The sequence below is a fragment of the Rhinolophus sinicus genome, chromosome 15 (assembly GCF_057876585.1).
Source record: "Rhinolophus sinicus isolate RSI-liver-muscle chromosome 15, RSI-T2T, whole genome shotgun sequence".
Classification (NCBI taxonomy): domain Eukaryota; kingdom Metazoa; phylum Chordata; class Mammalia; order Chiroptera; family Rhinolophidae; genus Rhinolophus; species Rhinolophus sinicus.
This window is the reverse complement of record NC_142515.1, coordinates 91097507-91115573: the sequence shown is the minus strand read 5'-3', so window position 1 is coordinate 91115573 and position 18067 is coordinate 91097507. Positions and strand designations below refer to the sequence as shown.

General features: G+C 42.7%; 1 protein-coding gene across 2 annotated transcripts in view; it reads left to right on the top strand.

Annotated features, from left to right (window-relative positions):
- LOC109436221 (tumor necrosis factor receptor superfamily member 10B-like) overlaps positions 1 to 17499 on the top strand; it is a 35366-nt gene extending 17867 nt beyond the window's left edge. Inside the window, exons 3-10 of one of the 2 annotated variants that reach the window (XM_019714658.3) lie at positions 8657 to 8770; positions 9557 to 9668; positions 10690 to 10763; positions 10848 to 10946; positions 11507 to 11538; positions 12000 to 12182; positions 14547 to 14622; positions 16084 to 17499. In XM_019714658.3, the coding sequence (XP_019570217.3) occupies positions 8657 to 8770; positions 9557 to 9668; positions 10690 to 10763; positions 10848 to 10946; positions 11507 to 11538; positions 12000 to 12182; positions 14547 to 14622; positions 16084 to 16397 (1004 nt within the window). In that variant the 3' untranslated portion in view covers positions 16398 to 17499. Of the gene's footprint in view, positions 1 to 8656; positions 8771 to 9556; positions 9669 to 10689; positions 10947 to 11506; positions 11539 to 11999; positions 12183 to 14546; positions 14623 to 16083 lie in introns of both variants that reach the window. The other variant, XM_019714651.3, reaches the window with a different exon arrangement.
- Positions 17500 to 18067: the final 568 nt, after the last annotated feature.

The following is an 18067-nucleotide window of genomic DNA, read 5'->3' as shown; positions in this document are numbered from 1 at the left end:
TGGTTTCCTTTGCTGTGAAAAAACTTTTTAGTTTGATGTAATCCCACATGTTTATTTTTTTCTTTTGCTTCCCTTGCCCAAGGGGATATTATCAGTAAAAATATTACTAAGGGTAATGTCTGCAAATTTGCTTCCTAGATTTTCTTCTAGGAGTTTTATGGTTTCAGATCTTATATTTAAGTCTTTGATCCATTTTGAATTTATTCTTATATATGGCATAAGAAGGTGGTCCAGATTCATTTTTTTGCATGTGTCTGTCCAATTTTGACATGCAAATGTCTTACCAATAAGTCTAAAGTACTTACTACTCAATACTCAGTAGATCCAGTCAACACAATGTCATCAATGCAATGGACCAGTGTGATCTCTTGTGAAAGGGAAAGGCAATCAAGGTTCCTGCAAACTAAATTATGACATGAAACTTGAAAGTTGATGTATTCCTGAGGTTAGGACAATGAAGGTGTATGGCTGGCCGTGTGGGCTGGTTGGCTTTACTAATAGATATGGAGGAAAAAAGCATTTACCAGATCAATACTAGGTACCAGAGGATGTGTTAATTTGCTCAAGCAATGAAACCACATCTGGTGTTGCAGCTGTAATGGTTAAGCTTATAATAATCCTGTCATTCTCCAGGATCCATCTGTCTTCTGCACAGGCCAGACATGCAAGTTGAATGGGGATGTGGTGAGAATCTCCACCCCTGCATCCTTCAAATCCTTGATGGTGGCCCTATGTCTGCAGTCCCTCCAGGAATGCAGTATTGCTTTTGGGTCATGATTTTTCTAGATAGAGGTAGTTCTAGAAAAGAACTTGGTTTTTACCACCTAATAACCCTCATTCTATATCTCAGGGAACTAATGTGGGGATTTACTGTTCATCTGACCTTCATAAGCCCCTATTCTGACTCGTGGACCATCGTGATATTGTGGGTCTCCTGGAATTAGTGTCAGTTTAGAGCCAGTGTCCAGTAATCTCTGAAAGGTCATATTATTTCCTTTTCCCCAGTGCATAGTTTTGGTAAAAGGCTACACATTCCTTTGGTGAAGGTTGGGAGAATGATTAACAGTATAAACTTTAGGCAGTGTACCAGGGTTTTTCCTCAAGTGGACTCAGATTCCCCTTCATTCAGTGGGTTCTGGGTCTGTAAACTGGCTCAAGTATGGGAATTGGTTGAGAGGCTATGATTTTCTGTTTTTATGATTCAAGGTAGACTTTTGCTCACTTGACCTAGAACTTTTCTGCTTATCGTGTCAAGTACGAATTTAGTAGACTTTCCATCTATTTCAGTTATAGGAACACCATGGTCGACTCACCAATGCCCTAGTTCTCTGTTAGTCAGACTATTGTGATTGCTATTTTGATTCTGCTGTCCATTCAATAATCACCTTGCCTTTGCCAAATAAGTACCGCCACTTGGCCCCTGCCACCTTGGGATCCCATTACATTTAGGTTTCCCAATTCAGTGGTAGCAGTTCCCATGGTATTTTCTGGCCTACAGAGAAGAGTGATCACAGAGCTCTTCAAGGATGCTGAGCATCCTTTACAAATTTGTTTCCACTCACAAATTTATTTCCTGGAGTCATAGTGAAAAGCGTGTCCTCTGGACTATCCCAGGGTGGGTAAGCAGGTCAAACCCACTCTAACATGCCAATCTCTCTAAGCCTTTGAATCCCTTCCTCTATAATATACTAAGACAGGCCTGGCATTCCACATTCATTTGTTGTGAGCCACCTTTTAGTTTCAGGCCATGTTTCAAGTTACCAACCAACCAAATAATTAGAGCCTTTTATAATTCCCCAAGCTGTAACTTTAAATCTAAATCCAGAATCTCTGCTTAGTGGACCCATATCAATGAATTTGACCTGATTCAATTTTATGTTCCTTTTACCATTATCCCACAACCTTAATTTCCACTTCCATACGTATCTCCAGATTCTGTTTAAAGTGGAAAAATCAAGTAGTTCTTTTGGAGTGTAGTATACAGTGTGCGTTATAATTCAGCCACTAAATATTGGCTTTGGTTTTCAGCAACCTCAGCTCTGCAGCTATAGGATATAAGGTTCTCTTTCAGGACAGCCATAAATGTTTTCACTTGTTTTATGCACTGTTGAGCTGTGGATTCGAATTACTGAGCTCATCATTTTCTATTCCCATTTTGTCCAGCAAAATTAGGAGCAGGCAGCCAATCTCATTTTGTTTATTTTGTTTTACAAAAATGTTCAAAGGTACTAGGCAACAAAAGGAAAAATAGACAAAAGGGACTACATCAAAGTCTAAAATTGTGCATCAAAGGAAACACTCAACAGAGTGAAAATGAAAGAAAATATTTACAAATTACATATTTGATAAGAGGTTAACATCCAGAGTATATAAGAAACTTCTACAACTCAACAAGCATAAAAATAACCCAATTAAAAAAATGGCCAAAGGACTTGAATAGGCAATTCTGCAAAAAGATATGCAAGTGACCAAAACAAACATGAAAAGATGCTCAACATCACTAATCATTAAGAAAGTGCAAATCAAAACCACAATGAGATACCGAGATACAAACTCACACTGATTAAGATGGCTACTACCAAAAGTGTTGGCACGTATGTGGAAAGATTGGAATCCTTGTATACTGTTGGTGAGGATGTACAATGAATGATGCAGCCATTATGGAAAAAAGTATGGAGGTTCTTCAAAAAAATTCAAATAGAATTTCCATATGATCCAACCATTCTTACTTCTGGATATATCTCAAAATAACTGAATGCAGGATCTCAAAGAGATAGTTGCACACTCATGTTCATAGCAGCATTATTCACAGTAGCCAAGAGGCGGGAACCACCCAAATGCTCATTGACATATGAATGGATAAAGGAAATGTGTTATATACACACAATGAATATTACGCAGCTTTAGCAAAGAAGGAAATCCTGTCACATCTACAACATATAGCTGAATCTCAAAGACATTATGCTAAGTGAAATAGGCCAGTCACAAAAGGGCAAATACTATATGATTCGACTCATATAAAGTATTTAAAGCACTCAATATCATAGAAACAGAAAAGTAGAAAGATGATTGCCAAGGGCTGGGGGTAATAGGGAAGGAGATTAGTCCTAATGGATAACGAGTTTTAGTTTTGTAAGATGAAAGGTTCTACAGATTCGTTGTACAATATGTGAATATACTTAGCACTGCTGAAATGTACACTTTAAAATGGTGAAGATGGCAAATTGAAAGTTATATATTTTTTGCCACATTTTTTTAAAAGTTCAAAAGTATCATATAAATAGTAGACTCAAATTGTGCTTCTTTTTTTATTTTTTTAATCTTTTTAAAAATTTATTGGGGTGACAATTGTTAGTAAAATTACATAGATTTCAGGTGTACAATTCTGTATTACATCATCTATAAATCCCATTGTGTGTTCACCCCCCAGAGTCAGTTCTCCTTCCATCACCATATTGATTCAAATAGTGCTTCTTATAAGTATCTGATAAGGTGTTTCCAGTGGTGGTTATTTGCACATCTCTATTGCCACATCAATCCAGGGACTACCTGTGCACTGTTTACTATAGTACATAGAGTCATTGGTGCCTTTAAGCCTAACCAGATTAAAGAACCAATTCCAGAAACCCCAGAAAAGTCATCCTTCAGATTCTTTTCCTCCAAAATCACTCTTAGTACCAAAACCTTTTTTTAGTAAACATTCTCCAAAGAAATAGAAATTGTATCTATAGGGAGGCAGAGATTTATTTTCAAGAATTACTCATGCAGTTGTAGAAGCTGGGAAGTCCAAAATCCAGAAGTAGGCCTGCAGGCTGGAGACTCAGGGAAAAATTGATGTTTTAATCTATTTGGGCTACTATAACAAAATACCATGATTGGATGGCTTAAACAACAGACATTTATTTGTTACAGTCCTGGAGGCTGGGAAGTCCAACATCGAGGTGTTAGCAAGGTAAATTTTATTCTGAGACCTCTTCTTTTAGCTTGTAGGCTGCCACCATTTTGTTGTGTGCTCACATGACCTTTTCTTTGTGTGTGTGCAGTTTGAGTCCAAAGACAGTTTGCTAGTAGAATTCCCTCTTCCAGGAAGGTCAGTCTTTTCTGTTAAGGCCCTCAACTGATTGGATAAGTCCCACTTACATTATTTGGTATAAACTGATTTAGTCAAAGTCTACTGATTTAAATATTAATCTTATCTAAAAAACATCTTCACAGCAACGTCCAAATATGTTTGGCCAAATATCTGGGTACCATGGCCTAGCTGAATTGACACATAAAATGAAACATCATAGTTACCTTGGAGATTACAATTACCATCTTAAACGTAAATGGCCTAGTTTAAATAATGCTAACATAATTTTAATGGTATCCAAACACTACCCTCATACGTATTTCTATCTCTCTTCCTTTATATTGTTATCATTGATCACGTCTTTGTACATTGTGTGCCCGTTGAAATAGATCTATTATTATTGTTTTATGCCTTTTTCCACTAAATAATATATGAAAAAAGATGTGACAAAGCAAAAGTACTATAAAATTATGATATGGACTGAATTATGTTTCCCTTAAATGCATATATTGAAGCCCTAACCCGCACTGTGATGGTATTTGGAAATGGAGATTTAGGAAATAATTAGATTTAGATGAGGTATGAAGGTCGAGTGCTCATGATGGGATTAGTGCCCTTATAAGAAGAGGCCAGAGAACTAGCTTGTTCTCTCTCCCTCCCTCCCTCCCTCCCTCCCTCCCTCCCTCCCTCCCTCCCTCCCTCCCTCCACGCACACAAACAAGAGGTTGTATGAACGCACAGCAAGATGGTGGCCGCCTACAAGCTAAGAGAAGAGCTCTTAGAATAAAACCTACCTTGCTGACACCTTGATCTTAGACTTCCCAGCCTCCAGAGCTGTGAAACTGTGAAAAATAAATGTTTGTTGTTTACACCACACAGTCTATGGTATTTTGTTATAGCAGCCCAAATAGAACTAAGACATACTGGCATTTTTATTTATCTATGTAGTTACCTCTTTCAGTATTTTATTTCTACTTTCCAGTATATTTGTTTCTTCATATGGCTTTGAACTATGGTATAATATCATCTTATATCAACCTGAAGGACTCCTTTTACTATTTCTTATAGGGATGCTCTACTAGTAATGTGCTCCATTAGCTTTTGTTTATCTGGGAATGTCTTAAGTTCTTCTTCATTCTTAAGATAGTTTTGCTGGATATAGAAATTCTTGATTGACAGGTTTGTCTCTCTCAGCACTTTAAATATATAATCCACTGCCTTTTGGCCTCCATGGTTTCTAAAGAGAAATTAACTAATAACTAATTGTCGCGTCCAGCGCAACACGGGCAGTGAGGGTGCGAGAAGGGGCGGTTTGGGTTAAGTTTTTAAGAAAGAAACAAACAGAGACTTAATGCAGTTAAATCTCTCCGAAGGCCAGGGGTCTCTCAGTCTCAGAGGACTGGAGCCCAGATTTGAGCCAACTGGAAGTTTTTATTGATAAGTATACAAGGGAGTAGCAGTGTTTTTGGCACCGTCTGTGACACTCACTTATCACGTTATAGAAACAACCCAAACCAATTATGTTGATCTTCAAACAGCCGAAGCAGAAAGTCCTTGAGGTGAGGTATGTAACTCTTTTAAGGGACATATATCACATGTTGAAATTGTTTCACAGAGCTGAGCAGAGAGAGTCCAATCTTATCACTCTCAAGACTTTTCTCACAATTAGGTGAGAGGGAAAAGTCAGAGCCAGCAGCCACTTTTCCCAGGCAGGGGGAAGGAGAGGCAAGGCTCCTTCCCATATTCTTCTAAGGCAGCTCGTTGGGGGTCCCCACTCGGTTCCGCCTGGCTGAGGTTGTATCTCCCATGAGATATCTTACCCGTCTTTGGCTGCAAACCATCTTTTGGGAACCAGACAGAGAGACATAAGGTGTAAACACAAGGATGGAACAGAGTCCCAGAAAGGCACAGTCTCACAGACTCTTCTTTCCTTAAGGAAAGACATGGGGGAGACAGTTGGCTAGGCTGTTGTGTGACTATAACTAATAATAATAATAACTAATAATAATAACTAACTTATAAAGCTAATAACTTTATTAAGGATCCCATGTATGTGATGAGTTGTGTCTCACTTGCTGCTTTTAAGATTCTCTGTTTGTATATGGCTTTTGTCCATTTGACTATGTATCTCTGGGTAGATCTCTTTAAATTTATCCTGCTTGGAGTTCATTTAGCTTCTTGGAAATATAGACTAGTGTTTTATCAAATTTGGGTAACTTTTGTTCATTATTTCTTCATTATTCCCCCCCCACTCTCTTTTTCTTCCTCTGGGACTCTCATGATGTTGGTGCATTTGATAGTATCCCATAGGTCCCTCAGGTTCTGCTCATTTTTTAATTTTTTTCTGTTTCTCTTCCCCAGTATGAATAATTTCAATAGCTTATCTTCATGTTCACTGATTTTTTAAATTCTGCTGGTTCAAATTTGCCACTTAACCTCTTTAGTGATATAAAACACAAAGAGATTGAAAGTAAAAGGATGGAGAAAGATATTGTTTGCAAGTAATAACTAAGAGAGAGCTCGAGTGGTTATATTATTAACAAACAGATTTGAAGTCACATGAGTTTTAAAAGGGACGTAAGAACATGCTTTGATAAAAGTTTTGAACCATCAAGATAATATAATAATTATAAACATACATGTTCCTAACAAGAAAGCCCCCCAAATATGAAGCAAAATGGACTGAACAATAATGGTAATGGGAGACTATAAAAGCCCTTTTCAGAAATGCCTAGAATATTCAGACAGAAAGATCAAAAGGAAATAGAAGACTTGAACAACACTATGAATCCATTAGACTTAAAAGATAACTACAGGACATTCTCACTAACAACATCACAATACACATTCTTCTTAGGTGAACGTGGAACATTCTCCAAGATAGACCATATGTTAGGCCACAAAGCAACCTTCAGTTCATTTTTAAAAATTAAAACCATACAAAGTTTCTTCATTGATAAAAATGGAGTGAGGTTTGAAATCAATAACAGAAGAACACTGGAAAACTCACAGTGTGTGGAAATGAAACAATACTCTTAAGCAAACAATAGGTCAAAGAAAATCACAAGGGAAATTATAAAAAAGAAAACAAGAATATAACATACATATGGGACACGGTGAAAGCAGTACTCAGGGAAATTTATAATTGTAAAGGCCTAAATTTTAAAAAGAGAAAAAGTCCCAAATAAATAACCTAAGCGTACACTTTAAGGAAATAGAAAAAGAAGAGCAAACTAAGAAGAAAGCTAGCAGAGGCATGAAAATAATAAAAATTAGGATAGAGACAAATGCTAATAGCAAATAGAAAGACAATAGAGAAAATCAGCAAAACTAAAAGCTGATTCTTTCAAAAGACCAATAAAATTGACAAACTTTAACTATATTGACTAAAAATATTCAAATTAAAAAGGAAAGAGGGGACATTACTACTGACTATACAGAGATAAAAAGGGGTGTATCTAGAATAGGCTAATCCATAAATACAGAAACTAGATGAGTGGTTACCAGGGGCTGAGGAGGAAGAGGGAATGAGGAGTTGCTGCTTAATGAACACAGAGTTTCTGTTTGGGGTGAAAAGTATTTTTGCAAATAGATGGTGGTGATGGTCGCACAACAGTGTGAATGTAATTAATGCCACAGTATGGCTTGATGCACTGACTAGGCACCCACAAAGCACATTCCTTTGGTCCTGGAGAAACACAGGCAAAACCTCGTCCCCACAATACATTTAAAAGTGGTAAAATGGCAAATTTTATGTTATACATGTTTTACTACAACAAAAATGAATGAAGAGAGTGGGAGAGGTTGATCCTGCAGGGGAGAGTAAGGTCACCTAATGGAGTAGTCCTAGAGGTGACAGCTGTCTAGCCTCAGACATGGGCTCCTGGCTAGTGAGAGCTCCTGCACAGTCTCAGCTCCGTGCCTGGAGAATGCCTCCATTCCAGGGCACAAAGGCGTTAATGTTTGACTCTATATACAGGATTCATTTTTCCTATCATTTTCCTGCCATGGCAGATGACGTGAACTTCAGCGGAAGGCTTGTCCCTGATTGTCTTATTATTTCTCATCCTGTTTATGTCCTCCACTGACCTGGAGCTCACTGAGGAGAGAGATTAGGATTTTCTTTTGTGACTTTCCAGGAACCTGGGTGGTGCTGTCCAGTATGGCAGTCAATAGGCCCTTGTGACTTATGAGCACTTGAAATATGGCTGATGTAAGGGGAAAATGTTCCCTGGATTCTAACTCATACTTTGAAAAAAATTTGGTAAAATATCTGAATTTTTTATATTTATTACATCTTTAAATGGTTTATTATTTTGAATATGTTGATTAAAATTAATTTGACCCATTTCCTTCTATCAATGTGGCTCCTATAATATTTGAATTTTATGTTGGCTTCTAATGTATTTCTTTTGCAGTGCTGGTCAAGGGTGTATAGTTGTATAGTAGGTGCAGAATTAATACACTGGCCAGCACCAGGTAGAGTGGAGTCCACTAATGACTGAAAGGAGTCCCCCGGCCACCAATGCCAGCTTCTAGTAATCCTGTGTGGATTCACTCACCAGATTTTCTCTCCCTTCCCAGGATCCCATGTCAGTGAAGATGGTGAAAAATGCATAACTTGTGTAAATGGAGTGGATTACACCATTGACTGGAATGAGCTCTTTTCCTGCTTACCGTGTACAATCTGTAAATCAGGTACTAAAATGGGGACCCCATGCCAAGTGTAGGAGTGATGAGGTGGAAATTGTATCCAGCATGGAATCAGGACACCTAGATTCTAGTTCTTGGTCTCTGTCAGACCCTTTTTCATGATTATGTCTTAGGTCAGTAAAATGAAAACAGAAATTATTTTTATAATGCATGCCTAACAGTAGGGAAATCTATTAGACCATCAGTTGGAAGGAGGGTGATAGTCTGTCCCTTGATGGGTGGACTCTAGTTACAGCATAGAAGGTGTGGCCGAGTACAAATTCAGTGCTGGTTCGAGCTGGGAGATGGGTCTGCTCCTGGGCCAGGTCCCGCTTAGCCCGGTGCTCTGTGCTCCGGGCCGGTGCTCTGTGCTCCGGGCCGGTGCTCTGTACTCCGGGCCGGTGCTCCACCTCCCTCAGCCTTTCCAGCCCAAGGCCCCTCCGCCTCTCCAGCAGAGCTAGGTTTTGGGAAGTCGCCCACGGGTTCCTGTCCACCCAGGGTCTCTCAGATTATGCCCCACCCTTCTTAATGGCCTTGTGAGCTAATAGGTATTTCCTCCCAATCCTGATGTAATAAATAATGAATCGTGGTCTTTTTTATACACCTCTGAGTAGGGGGGACAGGAGAACAGTGATTGTCTGTTATATGCCACACCCATGTTACTGCAGAAACTGACCCTCAAGTCTACGGTGAACTGAATGAAGCTGAGTGGGACAGGGGTTTGGGTGGTGAAAAAGGGTTGAGGGACACTTGAGGGAAACATATCCCCAAAACCTTATCCTTTGTGTTCAGGTCAGGAAGAAACAGTTCCATGCACCAGGACTAAAAATACACAGTGTCAGTGCAAACTTGGCACTTTTCTCGGAGAAGATTCTCCTGAGTTCTGCCAGAAGTGCAGCACTGGGTAAGACACTAGAGCCAAGGGGGCTCCCAAACACAGAAGACCCGTTTCCTGAATGCCTTTCTCTCTCCGGCTTCCATGCAGCCCGGCCACCCCATCAGGGCTTCCCTGTGCCTGTGGGAGCTTCGGAGCCTTCAGTGGCCCATCCCTGTCCACGTCCTCACACTGCCCCCTGCAGGGTCCCCTTCCCAAACCTCCTCAGCACAGTTTTCCTATGGCCAGGCTGATCGTTCCCTTGGGCACAGTAGACCACTCATTAGGGCCCAGAAGCCTGTCAGTGGCCCAAGAAAAGGTTTAATTTCTTTTGACATAATAAGGAACGAATCAAGTAAAATGCAGCCATATTTATATTCATCTTTATAACAATTCAATCATAAAATGTACTTTTTAATATTTTTTGTGTGCAGGCATGGGCCATGAACACAAAAGTGCCCATAGCCAACTCATAACAAGGCCGATCCTGTAGCTCCTTCAAGGTTCCCATAAAATGCTGGTCCAACTCAGCCTGCCTTCCCCCAGGCCCCTGTTCCCTCAATAGGATTCTGTTTGCCCTGTTATTGGGATTTAGGGGCCAGTAGTGATTCACTCTCCCCTGACCTCCAGTTTGGCTGTGATTGGTAGGGGAAGTCAACAGGTGGAGGACGAGAGGTTCCTTGTATTAAAGGCGGACTGGAGGGTGAGGCTCAGCTTTTGCCCACAAGGCTCCTGACTGTTGACCTAGAGTGAGGTACGTCCTCCTGGGGGCTCCCCCTGCAGCCCGGGCAGCTCAGTGCAGGCCTCACAGAGAAGGCCCAGCTCCTGTAGAAGGTGCAGCTCTGAACACTTAGCAGGAGCCCTACGGGCTAAAGGGCCATGCTCAGCTCGGTCTTCAACCCAGCAAGGGGGTGAGGGGACTCATAGTGCAGACAGAAGACTGTTCTTCCTCCACTCTCTGGTCCGGGGATACTGGGTGGGAGGTTGCTCCCTCTTTCTCTTTCTCTTTCCTCACAGAACCCCTTCACAACCTCCCTATGTCTGTGCCTAGGTGCCCTGATGGCATGGTTGAAGCTGAGCCCTGTACCCCCTGGAGTGACCTCAAGTGTGACAAACAAGAATCAGGTACCCAGGCCATTGGGGAGGCACCGATTCCTGGAGAGTCAGTGACCAGCCCGGGGCCGCCCACCACACCCTCTCCCTCCTCAGGCAGTTCAGAGCTGGTGCTTAGAATTGTACCGGGGACGGTGTGTGTCCTGCTGCTGCTGAGTGCATGTGCATGTTATCACTGGAGACGCATCTGTCAAGGTGAGGTTGGCTGCCTCCCTCACTTCCGGCTGTTTCTCAAACAGAAACACTTTCCCCTCCGTCTCCCAAATTCTCTTGGTCTTTCTGCCTGACTCTGATCTCTTTGCCTATGATCACCCCTCCATCTCCCACCTCACCTCCCAAGGGTCAGGATCATATCATTCCCTCCATCTTGGGGCTCACCATCACCTCATTTCCCTGGCCATGTCCAGGAGGGCAGGCCAGTGTTTCAGGGCCCCCAGCCAGGGCAGAAAGGTAGTCAGTGCTTCAACTGGGTGACAAGAGTCAGGAGAAGAGGGTCAGGGGTTTATACAGCTTTGGTCAAAGCAGAACCTAACAGAAACTGAATACACGTTTATTTTTACTTCTTTCCCCTTCTCTCCCCATCCTGAGAGTGTTCCAGAGTTGGATGGTCCCTTCCCTGTCACCAGGCCCCGGGGACTGTTTGTTCAGTGTCTGAGCCCCCAGCCCACGCCCTGTCCCCAGCACTGTCCTTATGGAGGGAGGTGCTGCTGAGAGGGCCCTCCCCACTGCTAAGGCAGACACCCCTTCTCTTCCAGCTTGTGGAGTGGACCCCGAGTGCGTGAACACAGTGAGTTGGTTTCTCCAGGACCTGGTGGCATCAGCCCTCAGGAACTGCTTCCTGCCCACAGCAAGGCCCTGGGTGGGCATGGTCCCAGTTTGCCCTGTACTTCTGCCCCTGGCTGTCTCAAGTGGCCGGGGGGCCTGGGCTGACTGTAAGAGGGCAACTGGTCCTTTGGGAGCGGCCCACGGGTCTGGGGGCAAGCCAAGCGCTGTCCTTCCTGCTGCTTGTGACACCCTCACCCATAGCCCTGCACCCTGGGGGATGAGGGTGTCAGGCAGAGGTGCTGAACCCTCTTAGCACAGCACCAGGGTTCTGGTGCCAGCAGCAGAGTTCTGGATGTGCTGAGCCTGTGCCATCCTGAGGGGACAGCCTTGGGAGGGCGTGGGGCAGCAGAACCCACGGTGTCCCCTGAGACCCTGCATGGAACCTGGGTGTGGACTCCTGAGTCAGCTCTTTGCCTTCCCAAGGTCATTTTCCGGCGCTCGTGTCCCCCAGGAGGGCCTGGGGCTGTGGACAATTCCCGCAACGAGATCATCAGCAACAGAAACTCACTGTCCACGCTGGCCTCTGAGCAGGAACTGGGACACCAGGAGCCTGCAGAGCTGGAAGGTGTCCTCATACAGTCCCCAGTGGAAGCCGAGCATCTGCTGGTGAGTGGGTGACAGCCATGAGGGGCCCTGGCCTTCTGCTTGTCCAGGACTGTGGTAGTAACAGGGGAAGGCCGAAGCTGGTCTGGTCCCCTGTCTCCTGGGGACGTGGTGATGGAGGGAGACCAGGCCCTGCAGGGGGAGGGGCTGCATGCACAGGGAGCCCGCCACCCGATATGTGGACTGTCAGCTCTACAGAATATGTGGGTCTTCCTGTCTGCCCAGTACTCACTATATCCCCAGAGCCTGGAACAGGCAGGCACAGAATGGGTGCTCCCATGTTTGTTGTAGGGTTGAATGAGGGCTGCATAATAGTTCATTGTGTGGTAGTAAAATATTGTAGTAACTCATGCCTCATAACAATAGGTATATCAAATTTATTACAAAATTATTATTACATTGAACCTATGTGAAAATAAATCTTAGTCTAGATATCTGATCATATTTATATGGTGGCTTTTAGAAGTAGAATTTCTAAGTAAATGTGTAGAAGTGCTTTTTAACTGTATGTGTGCACATACACACACAGTTTTGGTTCATATTAATTCATCAGTTTTAATATGACATTGAGTGGTAAATCTGTAGAAACATTTAATTGTTTTTCCTCATAAGCTTAGAAACTCAGTCCCCTTAACATAAGATGAAATTCTCTAATTTCTTAAGAGTTCTTTTAATGTAATGATGAGTTTTAGCATATAGCAATATTATCTAAACAGAATTGATTTTATGACATGATATGACATAAGGGGTCTCTGAATTGTTCTGAGTCACTGTCTCATTCCTCCAACCCCATTTAGCAACTGACTCTCCCACCTCCTTCTGTTTTTGGCCCCTCCTGTATCATATGTGAAATATTTACATAGACACTGATCTCTTTCCACCTTGCGTGACCTTTTCTGTTTTCTCCCTGCATCCATAGTACATTCTTTTTAAATAAAGAGAAAATGTAAAAGGAAACAAACCAAAAAGGCCAATAATCTTTCTCTCCGAATTAATCACTTTTCATATATTTTTAAGAGCAGTTAGTACCTATTCACAGTGAGAAAAAGTAAATATTACAGAAAGGTTCTCTGTGAGTGGCAAAAGCTTTCTGCATTATTTCTGCAGCCCACTCTTTTAATTTCAGGTAACTACGAGGATAATTTTTTCATGATTCTTCTGAAATCTTTATGCATATGCCATCTATATGCAGTACTCTACCAAGTGAAACTTTCTGATATGTTTTAATATTTGAGAAAGCACATACCTCTTTTTCACTTTTTCAAAATTTATTATTTTTACCCAGACAAAATTTAGAATTAGTTTATAATTTCCTCCACCCCCAAAAATCATCGGAATTTTGTTTTTTTATTACCTTAAATTAATCCAGGAAGAATTGAGATCTTTCAATATTCAATATTTTCTTATCAACGAAGACAGCATTTCAGGTGAGAGGTTTTATTATGACTCAATTAGGATTTGTGTTTTTCTTCAGATAAATGATTCCTATTTCTTGTCAAAGCTGTTTCTTTGTATTTGGTGTGTTTTATTACCCTTACCGGTTGGATCCTTTTGCAAATCTATTTTCTAATTTATTATTTCTGCTGTGTTTATTAACATTCATCAAGACATGCATTCATTTTTAAGTACTGTAGCTTATACCTTAGGGTTTTAAAAATATACAATTGTATCTAAAATAATGATTATCGTTTCTGCCCCCTTCCACTAGTCCTGCCTGCGTTTCGTTTCACGTCTTGCTGTGTAGTGCAGACCTTATAGAGCAGTGTTCAAAGGTGCTTAGAGAAGGCACATGTTTTGGTCTTGATTTGATTTCCTTGGGGAGGCCTTCAATATTTCACCCAAAAGAATGATGTTGATTCTTGTTATCATTATGGATGCAGCCCCTAGTTTTTGTTGTGTTTTTTAAAAGTCAGAATTCATGTTTAAGTTCAAAATGCCTTTTCAAGTCTCTACAGAGATGATCTGATGCTTTCATTCCCTTATTTAGATTATTGATATGGTACATTCTTACTGACCAAGCACCTTCACATTCATGGAGAAAACCCTTCCTTAGATTTTCTGAAGTTCCCCATATATATATATATGTTTTATGTCTTGACTGGGTGATGGTTACTCAGGTGTATACAGTTGTCAGAGCTGGAACAGACACTTAAGGAGTGAGCATTACCACAAAGAACGTGGGCCTCCATGGGCACACAAGCACACAGCCAGTGAGGGGGGCAGGGTAGGAGGTTCCTCTCTATCTGTATAGAGACCTGGGAAGGGAGGTGGGTGCCTCAGGTCACACAGTTGGCTGGTTGTCAGGCTCACTTCTAGAATCCAGGACTCCTGACTGGGACCAACGGAACTCTCCACTGTTTTTTACAGAGACCAGGAGATGCTGAAGGGTCTCAGGCGAGAAGGAGGCTGCTGATTCCAGCAAATGACACAGACCCAAATGAAAGTGAGTGTTTTGTTGGGGGGTAATGGAGCAGGAGTAGAGGGAAGAGGGCTATATCCTAACTGCCATCCCTGTAAGCTGTTAGAGCAGTACAGAGCTGGGGATGCTGGAAAGAGGGGGGCCTATGCTAATTGTCACTGGAAAAATTGGGACCTAAATCTTTTCTCCCACCTCTTCTTCTCCCCCCACTGCACTCCTTTCCCCCCCACCAATGTCTCCTCACACCTGCTTTTCCTCCACCAATTTCCTTCCTCCTTTGTTCAAGGCCAGGTTCACCAATAATGAGGGCACCTAAGGGGCTGTGCTGTCCAGCAGGGCACTCACTGGCCCCAGGAGGCCGCCGAGCACATGACCTGTGATTAGGCCAAATTTGAAGAGCTGTTATTTTAAACTACAAACCAGATTTCAAATTTTAATACGAAAGAGAAAAATAAAAAATCCCTTTCATAATTTTTTGTTTATTGATTGCATGTAAAAATGACAATATTTTGTATGTATTGAGTTAGTACCATATACAGAGGGTGCCAAAAAAATGTACACACATTTTAAGAAAGGAAAACTGTTAAAATTGTAATACTCATATGTAATACTCAATAACAAACGATGAATACGAGTCATGTTTGACTTCTGCAATTACCAGAGGTGCTCAAAGTGGTTCCCATCAGTGTCCAGATACTTCTGATTACAGCGAAATACTGCTTGAGCAACGTTGACCAAAATCTCCACTTGTATACATGTTTTTGGCAGCCCTGGTATTTATTGTTAACATTAGTATCAACTATTTTTTTTTTATTTTCTTCAATGTAGCTATTAGAAAAATACAAGTATTCCTGACTCACCTTATATTTCTCTGGTGTGCAGTGCATTCCACACACATCTCATGTAATCCCCAGTGAGATAAAATGGGGCGAACTCCATTCATCTTATGACATCACCAGTAAGATGAGTGGAGTTTGCCCCATTTTATCTCAAATTCTTGCCCAGCGTTGTCCCCATCCAGCCCTGCCACAGTTTGTGGGTGAGGCTGCACTGGGTGTGAAGCTAGAGATCTTGCCGTGTCCAGGTCCTTGCTCTGTGCACAGGTACAGATGTGGCAGCCCTGGGACCTTACTCTCAGGACAAGCTCAGTTTCCCTCCTCTGAGGGCCCGTTGTACCACAATCTGTCCCAGCCTCTGTCTCCTGCCTCACACTCTTCACTCTCTCCATGGCGTCCGTCTGCCCTCCCATGTGGACTATCCATTAGGGCAGGATTCTCTGTTAACCTTGACTCTCTGTAGTGCCATAGGTACAGGTGAAACCTAGGCAGGGGTGGCCTGGTGCTGCTGACTGGAAGCAGGTAAGGGGCGCAGAGACACAGGTTACCAGCAGGGGGCTCTCGGTTATAGGCCTGATTGAGGATCCTGTGCCCTTTCTAAAGGATATCCAACCTCGCCTGACTGTCTCTGTGGCTTTCCCCCACCTAGGCCTGAGGCTGTTCTTTGATTACTTCACAAAAGTCGTGCCCTTCCGGTCCTGGAACGCGCTCATGAGGCTGTTGGGTCTCGACGACAATGATATCTGTGTGGCCAGAGCTCAGTTCTCGAACCCCAGGGAAGCCATGTACGAAATGCTAGTGACCTGGCTCAGCCACAAGGGGCGGGCTGCCTCAGTCAACACCCTGCTGGACACCTTGGAAACACTTGAGGAAAGACGTGCAAAGGAGTCGATTCAGGACCACCTGGTGGACTCTGGGAAGTATGTCTATGAAGAAGATGGGGCAGGCTCTGCTCTGTCCTGAGTGAAAAGAATCTCTTTAGGAAACCAGAGCTTTCCTAGTTACCTTTTCTCCTGGAAGACGAAGCATGATTGGACACCAGACTGGAAGACGCAACGGCTACTTGAGCAATACTTGAAGAAACTCTACCATCCAAAAGCCTATATAGCTTTTGGAATGTGCTAATTTTTTTTTTAACGTACTGAAAGTAATTTTTATAAAGTGTTTGTTGTTATCAACAATTGTGGGGCCGGCATGGTGGCTCAGTTGGTTGGAGCCCCGAGCAAGCACTTAACGCTGAGGGCGCCTGTTCGATTCCCACATGGGCCAGTAAGCTGTGCCCTCCACAGCTAAAATTGTGAATACTGGCTCAGGCTGGTGTGAGCTGCTGTGAGCGGCCGACCTACGACCAGCGACTGCCCCAGCCAGGGGGAGCACAAGCCTCATAACACCCACATGGGCCAGGGAGCTGTGTCCTACACAACTAGACTGAGAAACAACAACTTGAACTGGAGTTGGGGGGCGGGGGAATGGTGAGGCAGAAGAAGGGGGAGAAAAAAAAAAACAACTCTGGAAGTGTGTATAATAACATCCTATGAGAAGTGCAGTTTTTGTTTTGTTTTTTAAAAGACTTTTTTTATTGGGGAATGGGAATAGGACTTTATTGGGGAACAGTGTGTACTTCCAGGCCTTTTTTTCCAAGTCAGGTTGTTGTCCTTTCAATCTTAGTTGTGGAGGGTGCTGTTCAGCTTCAAGTTGTTGTCCTTTCAGTCTTAGTGGTGGAGGGTGCAGCTCAGCTCCAGGTCCAGTTGCCATTTTTCTAGTTGCAGGGGGCGGAGCCCACCATCCCTTGGGGGACTCAAGGAATTGAACTGGCAACCTTGTGGTTGAGAGCCCACTGGCCCATGTGGGAATTGAACTGGCAGCCTTTGGAGTTAGGAGCACAGAGCTCTAACCGCCTGAGCCACGGGCCCGGCCCATTAGTGTAGTTTTATATGTTCATATGTGTAGTGAGAATTGTTTTAGAATGTCATTCTTTTCAATTCATGGCGTTTTTTCATCTAATAGATGTGAACTTCTTACTTGTATTTATTATACTGTAATGTATTACATGTTATACACCATGTTGGCAGGTGTCCATTTACTTATGTCTAACTGTGATACACATTTTTCTATTTTTGTGTTTATATGAGCCATGGAAATCTTGTGGAAATGTACTTATTAGGTTTTTAGATGGATTATCAAGGTGAGAATATGCCAAAAAAAAAAAAGGTAGAGGAAAGGAGGGAAAAACTACACCTCTGGGTAGGCACTGGTGAGCCCCAGTTCTCCCTCATATGTAGTTTGTGCTTGTCCAGGATTAGATGACTGGCAAATTCCACAGGGACCACTTTTTTCCACTTGGTAATTTTATACATGCATGTATATTTATGATATTTATAGACAAACGTTTACAAGTGACCAGAGACGTGGTATCCACGTGCAGCCCTGTGGCTGGGTGTCCCTGACCTGGGAAGTTGTGGGTGGGCCACGGACGTGGGTGGGGAGGGTGGGAGATTCGTTAACTCTAAGATGCCAAGTACATTCCATGTCCTGTGCCATTCGGGTCATGTTAATGAACCTTCAGCCCCATCTGGGCTCAGGGGAGACAGGACAGGGATCTGATCCCACTGTCTGCCATGGTCTCAGGGAGG